The sequence below is a fragment of the Hippocampus comes genome, unplaced genomic scaffold (genome assembly GCF_001891065.2).
Source record: "Hippocampus comes isolate QL1 unplaced genomic scaffold, H_comes_QL1_v1.1 scaffold124, whole genome shotgun sequence".
In the NCBI taxonomy this organism is placed as follows: domain Eukaryota; kingdom Metazoa; phylum Chordata; class Actinopteri; order Syngnathiformes; family Syngnathidae; genus Hippocampus; species Hippocampus comes.
This window is the reverse complement of record NW_017805075.1, coordinates 355,637-365,010: the sequence shown is the minus strand read 5'-3', so window position 1 is coordinate 365,010 and position 9,374 is coordinate 355,637. Positions and strand designations below refer to the sequence as shown.

General features: G+C 41.6%; 1 protein-coding gene across 1 annotated transcript in view; it reads left to right on the top strand.

Moving 5' to 3' along the window:
- Positions 1–7,843, top strand: part of gdap1l1 (ganglioside induced differentiation associated protein 1-like 1) — a 16,583-nt gene extending 8,740 nt beyond the window's left edge. The window contains exons 3-6 of the mRNA XM_019865125.1: positions 961–1,134; positions 4,875–4,969; positions 5,842–5,956; positions 6,033–7,843. Coding sequence (XP_019720684.1) covers positions 961–1,134; positions 4,875–4,969; positions 5,842–5,956; positions 6,033–6,376 — 728 coding nt within the window. The 3' untranslated portion in view covers positions 6,377–7,843. The remainder of the gene's footprint in view (positions 1–960; positions 1,135–4,874; positions 4,970–5,841; positions 5,957–6,032) is intronic.
- The last annotated feature ends 1,531 nt before the right edge of the window (positions 7,844–9,374 follow it).

Here is a 9,374-nt window from a genome sequence, read left to right as displayed (position 1 = left end):
AGTGCCCAGCCGTTTCCTTGCTGCCTTAGTAAACAATCCAGTGTGGCTCCAAACACCAAATCGGTCAGTTGCAAGCAATAGGCATTCCCAGCAGTACAATTTGCAGCAGTATTTCACAGAGACTGTGAGCCACGGGTCGCGTTCATAATTGCTCGTCTGAAAATGACGGACAACCCCTTTTCCTTGGTGGGACAGGCTAACTAGCGCAGGAGTTGGGCGACCTCTTTGCACAATATCCAGCTTTTCGTGGAAGGCTCGTCTTGCAAATTGTGTGGAAAGTAGTTCTGCAGCCAGACCAACGTCTTCTCCTTCGGCCATTTTGAGTTAAAATGCGAGTGACAGCTCTAGCAGACGCGAATCCATGCCAGTCTCGACGTAAGGCCCTCTAGCTAGCCCTAGTAGGCAGACGAGAACAAGTCAGGATACAGGATACAGATCACGAGTCTGAGACTCGTGATCTGATTGGCTATTGAAACCTGATGGTACCCGTTCATTTACAGCGCACAGGGGCCTGCTCTGTTTAATCTGAAGGCCCCGAGCAAGTTTAATTTACCTGGCAACACAAGCTAGATGAAATATGATTGGTTAAAAACTCTACCATAATAAATAACTTATTTTTCGAGTGGCTTTCAATGTTATTTAAAATAACATTGAAAGCCACTCAACTAAGTGGAAATAATATGACGTAAAGAATACAGAGAATAATTTTGTTAACATATTTATGAAAATAAAATAACAAATTTATGTTATTCTCAGAAAAGTAAATTTACTTTTCTGAGAATGTTTAGGCCAGCAGAGAAGGCCTTGCTGGCCCTCAGGGTCCGCCACTGACAAGTATGTGTTAGACCTGTGATTGACAAGGCCTCAGACCAGGGTGTAGCCGCCTCTCACCCTAAGATGGGCAATATGTACGTGACTTCAAAGTGTTTCCTCAGTGTTGTATTCACTTCTCACCTGCAGACTCGGTGGCTCAGTTGATTCCCGCGGCAGACTCGCCAGTTCACGGGCGAGTCCAACAGTACCGCCAGCTGCTGGACGGCCTCCCCATGGATGCGTACACTCACGGCTGCATCCTCCACCCGGAGCTCACCACCGACTCTATGATCCCAAAGTACGCCACTGCTGAAATACGTCGTAAGTGAAGCCAACTCGCTGCATCATGCGGGGAAGATGCGTCCTTTTCAGGGTGGACAGTTTCCGCTGAATTTCTGGAATGTTTGCAGTAAACTTCCATGCAGACTAGAGATGGGGAATTTGGGGTCATTCTATAAATTACAGACCCAAGATGAAGTTGGGACGTTGTGTAAACCATAAATAAAAACTATACAATGATTTGCAAAATATGTTCTACCTATATTCAATTGAATATGCAACAAGGACAAAATATTCTGTTCCAACTTTGACTGTTTTTCGCAAATAATCTTTAACTTCGAATTTTATGGCTGCAACAGGTTCCAAAAAAAAACTGGGACAGGTTCATGTTGACCACTGTGTTACATCACCTTGTCTTTGAACAACATTCAATAACGTTTGGGAACTGAGGACACTAATTGTTGAAGCCATGTAGGTGGAATTCTTTCCCATTCTTGCTTGATTTGCAGCTTCAGCTGGTCAACAGTCTGGGGTCTCCGTTGTCCTATTTCACGCTTCCCAATGCGGCAACACACATTTTCAATGGAAGACAGGTCTGGACTGCTGGCAGGTCAGCCTGGTACCTGCACTCTTTTACGACAAAGCCAGACTGTTGTAACACATGCAGGCTGTGGTTTGGCATTGTCTTGCTGAAATAAGTGGGGGTGTCCATGAAAAAGACATTGCTTGGACATCAGCATATGTTCCTCCAAAACCTTTCAGCATGAAAGGTGTCTTCAGAGATGTGCAAGTTACCCATGCCGTTGGCACTAACACAGCCCCATACCATCACAGGTGCCGGCTTTTCAACTTTGCGTCCATAACAATCCGGATAGTTCCTTGCGTGTTTGGAGCACAGGACACGACATCCAGAATTTCCCAAAACAATTTGAAATGTGGACCTGTCAGATGACAGACCACTTTTGCACTTTGCATCAGTCCATTTTAGATGAGCTCGGTCGCAGCTGGCGGCATTCCTGTGTGTTGTTGATAAATGGCTTTTGCTTTGCCTTGTACAGTTTTAAGTTGCACTTACGGATGTAGCGTCGAACTGTCTTTCCCGACATTGGTTTTCTGAAGTGTTCCTGAGCCAATGTGGTGATTTCCTTTACATATTGATGTCAGTTTTAGATGCAGTGCCGCCTGAGGGATTGAAGGTCACGAGCATTCATGCTGGTTTTCGGCCTTGCCACTTACATGCAGTCATTTCTCCACAGTCTCTGAACATTTTGTTGATATTAGGGACCGTATCTGATAAAATCCCTGAATTCCTTGCAGTCGTACGTTGAGGAACATTGTCCTGCAAGTGACGATTTTGTCATGCAGTTTTTCACAACGAGGTGAACCTCGCCCCACTTTTTGCTTGCGAATGACTGAGCAATTCTGGGAAGCTCCTTTTCTACCCAATTGTGGGATAGACCGGCTGCCAGTTAGCTTGTTCATCTGTGAGGTGTTCCAAACAGGTGTTTGATGAGCATTCCTCAACTTTTCTTTTTTGCCGCCTGTCCAATCATTTTTGGAATGTGGTGCAGCCATAGACTTCTCAGTTAATTATTTGCTTAAAACGTTTATGAATTTGAACATGAAATAACTTGTCTTTGTCGTGTATTCAATTAAATATACATGTAGGTTGAAAATGATTTGCGAACCATTGTATTGTTTTTATTTATGTTTAACACAATGCCCCAACTTCATAGGAATTGGGTCTGTACATCTCACTGATATGGTAAATGTGGTTGTTGGAATTATTGGGAGGCCTGCACTTGTTTCTCTTCAGCAGACCATTTTGGGGTTATGAGAGACAATGATATCCTAAGTGTGTTACTTATTTTTTATTCGCAGCCTACGCAGTGGTCTGATTTATTCATTTAATTTTGCTTTCACAGTTCATGGTCGCACAATTTTACTGATTTTTTTTTGGTTTTTTTTTTTCTGTACAATTGAAAACTTTTTCCTCCCTACTGTTTATTTTGGGTATAATTCCACTGTTGGCCACTAGATCCTGGCACAGTCATTTTGTTTGACACTGTAAATCTGGAAAAAGAAGAGTGAAAACTGGAATTGGGCCTATTTCAAATTCAGTTTCTTTTTTGCTGGAGAATCTAAATTCCTGTTCAATCCTGCTTTTACACACAGAAAGCAAAGGCTGTAGGTTACTTTTAGTATGTACACATTTGAGCATTATTATTGATGTAAATTGTGAGATGATAAACTTGCTAGTTTGGGAAAAAAAGGTTTTGTAGGAAGTTCCAGGCTCTTCCGTCTCATGATTTGGTCTTTTCCCCCTTTCCACAAAAAGGTCTCCAAAGAGCTTTGTTTCTTACTAATTTTTGCTAGCTTGTGGTAGAGCTGGGCAATAATTCAAGATCAATATACAGTATGTCACGATAGAAACCTGATCAATATCAGAAATTGCACTCAATATAATATTGATTTGGGTCGGCATGGTGGTCGACTGGTTAGCATGTCCGCCTCACAGTCCAGAGGTCATGGGTTCCTCCCTGTGTAGAGTTTGCATGTCCTCCCCGTGCCTGCGTGGGTTTCCTCTGGGTACTCCAGTTTCCTCCCACCTTCCAAAAACATGCATGGCAGGTTAATGGAATACTCCAAATTGTCCCTGAGTGTGAGTGTGGACAGTTGTTCGTCTCTGTGTGCCCTGCAATTGGCTGGCAATCAGTTCGGGGGGTGTGCCCCACCTACTGTCCGAAGACAGCTTGGATAGGTTCCTGCATGACCGCGACCCTCGTGAAGATAAGAGGATTAGAAAATGGATGGATGGATGGAGTATTAGAATTGTTTGAATGTGATCTTTAATCAATGTAATTGTTTTTCATTCATTCATTCATTTTCCGAACCGCTTGATCCTCACTAGGGTCGCAGGGCGTGCTGGAGCCTATCCCAGCTGTCTTCGGGCAGTAGGCGGGGGACACCCTGAACCGGTTGCCAGCCAATCGCAGGGCACACACAGACAAACAATCCATGCTCACACTCACACCTAGGGACAATTTAGAGTGTGCAATCAGCCTGTCATGCATGTTTTTGGAATGAGGGAGGAAACCGGAGGACCCGGAGAAAACCCACGCAAGCACGGGGAGAACATGCAAACTCCACACAGGGAGGCCGGACCTGGAATTGAACCTGGTACCTCTGCACTGTGAAGTCGACGTGCTAACCACCCGACTACCGGGCCGAAATTGTTTTTCTCATTTTAAATAGATTAAAACAAATCTGTAATTACTAATATATTACAGAAATGAAATGCATTATGAAACAGGATTTAACCATATCGCCCAGCCCTACCAAGCATGTAATGTTTAAAAAGGCGTTGATTTAATCTGTATATTGACCAATTTATTTGACTTTTTCCATAGCTGCGTTGACTTCTTATGAAAGGTTAAGTATTATATGTTAAAAGAAAATTATGTAAATTCTGCATTATATCTCTGCGTCCTTATTTTGAAGTTAAAAAAAAAACAATCAATACTTATCATCAGGGACCAATCTGAAATACTTATATGATATACTTTTCAGCCATAGCGCCCACCCCCAATTTATGGATTGCAGCCATTTGAGGGACAGGCCAAAGCACCGGATTTTCAAAATAAATACACATTTTTTTTGCTCAGTTTTTCCATGCAAACTAAATGGCCCACCGACTGGTACCAGGGCCCTTGCATGTCGTCATGAGACATAACTAGCTAAAGCCACCCCAGTATTTGCATGTTGTGCGTTTGTGACTGCAGGGCATTTGGTCAACGCAGCGACAGAATTGATGAAGTTAGACCACGAGGAACCACAACTGACAGAACCTTACCTGTCCAAGCAAAAGAAGCTCATGGTCAGTTCTGTGCATGAAGGCTTGCATCTCTATTCTGTTTTGTTTTTGTCAGTAAAATACCAAATACCATTTTAGGCAGGATACCTTCAAATCAACATTTTTTTTGTGACTGTAAAGTTGTCATTTATTCAACCCATGTCTCCAACATTACAAAATCAATTTCTAAATGTGTACATCATATGTAGCTGTTAACTATGCGAATGCTTTTTTTTTTCTACCTGTACATTGACCTTTATCGCACGACGTCTTCCAGGTGGCAAAAGCCGAAGCGTTCTTTGCCTGCACATCTACTAATCAAAAAAAAAACCACCCGTGTGTAAGGGTGATTGAGAAAACAGGCTCCCCGTTGTGGCGTGTTTGCTGAGAAAAAGATGTGAAGTGAGGTATACTGTAGATTCGAATGGTAAATGGAATCAATTGAATGAATTGGAATTGATTCTAATGGAGGATTGCGGCCCTCATTTACATTTTAACAGGTATGTTGATTCAAAAATGTGTTGAACCCGCGGACCGCTGTGATGCCTCATTTTGCCCACCACTCTTTGTCAGCGTGTTTTCTATATCCCAAAAGTATTCATGAACGTGTAAGTACTTGAAAATCTCAAGAGCCTCGAGTTTTCCGACAAGGGTAAAAATCGGCAGACTCGCCGCCGTCTCGCACTAACAACAGGAGGGGGGGGGGGGGGGGGGGGGGGGGGGGACATTTTGCCTGCAATGACGATGCAAAAAAAATAAAAATAAAAAAATCCCAACAAAAACAGCTCATACCTTCGATGGAAAATCTTGGCGCTTTCGAAAGCTACCTTGAGACCGAGAACACGCCTATGTCTATTTTGAAATGACTTTTTTTTTTTTTTTTTTACATTTGGCAGGCAAAGATCTTGGACCATGACAATGTCAACTACCTGAAGAAAATCCTGGGAGAGTTGGCAATGGTTTTAGATCAAGTGGAGGCCGAACTGGAAAAAAGGAAACTGGAGTACCAAGGTAGGCCGGCCCGACACCTCTCCGACCTGGTGACAAACGTCGGCAACAGTACAGCACTGTCGTTTCCCCTTGGCAGGTCAAAAGTGTGAGTTGTGGCTATGCGGACCAGACTTTACACTAGCCGATATCTGCCTGGGCGCTTTGCTGCACAGGCTCAAGTTCTTAGGACTTTCTAAGAAGTACTGGGAGGACGGCAGTCGGCCCAACCTGCAGACCTTTTTTCTGCGTGTGCAAAAACGCTACGCTTTCCGCAAGGTCCTGGGCGACATCCACACGACGCTCCTGTCGGCGGTCCTGCCCAACGCCTTCCGAATGGTCAAAAAGAAGCCGCCGTCCTTTTTCGGGGCCTCCTTTCTTATGGGATCCCTCGGCGGCATGGGCTACTTTGCCTACTGGTTTTTAAAAAAGAAATACATGTAGTGAATGCTCTCTCGGTGTGTTCAATGTCTGTTCCGCGTGTGATGTTTGAACTTTTCTGTAACATTGGACGACTGCAGGAAAACCGTACCGAATAGAGGAAACGCCAATACTTAGTGTACTCGTGCGAGTAAAGATACACACTATGAAAACATTCCATAAGAAGACATTCTTGACTGCACATTTTCGGGTACTTGCAGCCTTCATCGAGCTCCTTTGCTCTTCTTTGCCCTTTGTTCAAGGCATGCAACCGGTTCACTTATAAATACACTGCACTCCAATGAAACTAGTGCAAGTCTCACTCACGCACACGCACGCGCACACAGAGGGGTTAAGTGACCTTGGCACGCCGGGCGCGACTCCTCGTCATTTACTCATCGCTGCTGGAAGCACGAAACCGCAGGAAAATGTTTCCCTTCTGAATTGGGGCCCGTGTCCAAAACAGAAAGTAGTTACGATAAAACATCTTAAGCCTTCGACTTCCCGAAGCTAAAAAGTGCCAGTTTTTTTCAGCATGTAAAATGCAGCTTTTACCTGACTATAATTACAATCAAATGTTAGAGTCAACTGCTAAATTGTCATTATTGTTGTTGAAAAAAGTATTTATGTTGATTCTCATAAGATTACATTTTCTCAAAACATTTACGTTATCCTCCCAAAATATCCATATGCTAAAATAAACAAAAAAATGTAAAAGCAAACCTAATTCTTGTCAGGCTTCATTCTAAAAAATAAAAATAAATAAAAATCGGATTCTTTTTGTCAAATTCTTATTGTAATATTGTCACTTTTCCCTCAAAAAATTACTTTCTTCCTGAGACAATATGACAATTTCATCAGACGATGAATTGGTGAAACTCTTTCTCATAAGAGAGTTACTTTTTTTCAAGAAATGCAACTGTACTGAAACAAATTTGAGTTTATTATCATCATCATCATATTGACTAATTTGCCAAAAAGACCAAGTCTGGAAAAAACATTGACTTTTTTTCCCCAACTAAAATACCACTATGCTAAAAAAAGGATTTTTGTCTTTAAAAAAAGTTACTTAATTTTGAGTTAATGCTCTATAGAAAATGAGTATATTCTCATCAGATTACAAATTTTCCCCTTATTGATTTCTGACCTTATTTGCCAAAGATGACGACTCACAAATAGTATGACTATACTTAAATAGTGTTCATTAAAGTGTTTATTGTTAGATTTTTTGGGGGGGGGTCAAAAAATTTCATTTAACAACACATTTTTGTTGACCCAAAAAAATAATGTGTAAAGGTTACAGTTTTATGTAAAATAAGTGATTAAATTCCCAGTTAATGCTCTATTATCCCCCCCCCCACCCCCCACCAGATAAACACTTTTTGGTGAAATAATTTTGACATTATTCTTAAACTCTGACTTTCCCCTAGAATAAAATACAACTGCATTCTTAAAGGAGCACAACTTTGTGGTATAACTTCTAATCTAAAACAATGACTCCATTCTGAGTTCATGCTCTATTGTCGCAAAAAAGACAACGAAAGAAATGCTTCCTCTTTTGACTTTGGGATCTCCAGACCAATTTTACTCTTGGAAAGAAATGAGTTGATTGTACGATGACCATTTTTTTCTCCTCAAAATATGCATAAATTTGACTATTGTCATAAGACTTTCAACTTTATACCGAATTTGTTTGTGGTTTTTTTTTTTAACTCCTTTAAATCTCTGCGTTGTTATGGATACGGGCCCGCGTTCTTACTTTCGAGACAAGTGCCGTGTAATTTAAGTGCAGGACGCGATACAACGCCATTTCCCAAACATACCAGCTTGGACATGTACAACACACACACACGTCCACTCAGTTGATGTGAGCACCAGAGACGCAATCTCACCGCACACATTCCGCAGACAGCGAGCTGAGGTTCTACGCTTGTAAACTACCGCAGCCACAATTCGGTTGAAGGTTTAAAGGAAAAACACTGTCACGTCCTCTTCCATGTATGTCGAAATGTTTCATGGATCCCCAGCAATAATGAGCAGGGAAAAGGAGTGGGTTCCGTTTGCCTTCAAGCTTTTATTTGTGTCCGTAATCGCGCCAACAACTCCGTCGAGCGAAGGTGACGCTCTGCGGCAGAGAGGTTTTGTACAGTCACGCTTCAACGGTGGCGTTAACCGAGCTTTGTTGAGCCGCAATGTTTGGCACATCTGAAAAATTCGCACAGCGCATCACCGGACAGAAATGGCCACAAAAAGAACATACAGTGAGACACGCTTGGCCGAAATGTTGCTTCGATTTACGTGTAGGCCAGCAACTAACGATCATTTTCAGAATTGATTCACCGATGAATTGGATTTTAAAAAAATGTTTTTTTTTTAATTTCTTTCTCGTTATCCAAAAACAAGAAACAATTTCAAATTGACAGTGCAGGAAATCCACGTAATTTCAAGGAGGGCGACAGCAATCGGAGATTTACTGCTGGAGGCTGAAATGATCAAGACAATTTGAAATTAAACAAGGCCTCCAAAATAGATATCCTCCCCGCCAAAAAAGTAATTAGCAATTCGTTTTATAAGACTGGTCAAAAGCAAATTTGAAATGAGAGGTGGCTTTTTGTGTCCCTAAACATATTTTCGAGGCTGATTTCAAAAATGCTTTTTTCCTATACCAAGTTTGAAAAATGTTTTATCTTTTTGTTTTGAAATTTGACCGATGTAAGATTACGCGACACATATTTTACCACGCATAATTTATAACTGACCTTTCAGAATAAAATTTCACCTGTTGCTGAACCTAACCCTTAATTCATAAATATTACAAAACACAATATGAATGCCATATCGTTACGAAAACCTGTGAAATGACAGCAGATAACAGAATCAGCACAAAAAAAATATATATCTGGAAATGTTTCCTTGCATCCCTGATGAATAAATTCAGTAAATATTTGTTGATCAGTTTAATGAATTAGTTGTCAATTCATCATTGCGCTTCAACAGTGTCTTGTCACACTTACCGTAAAAC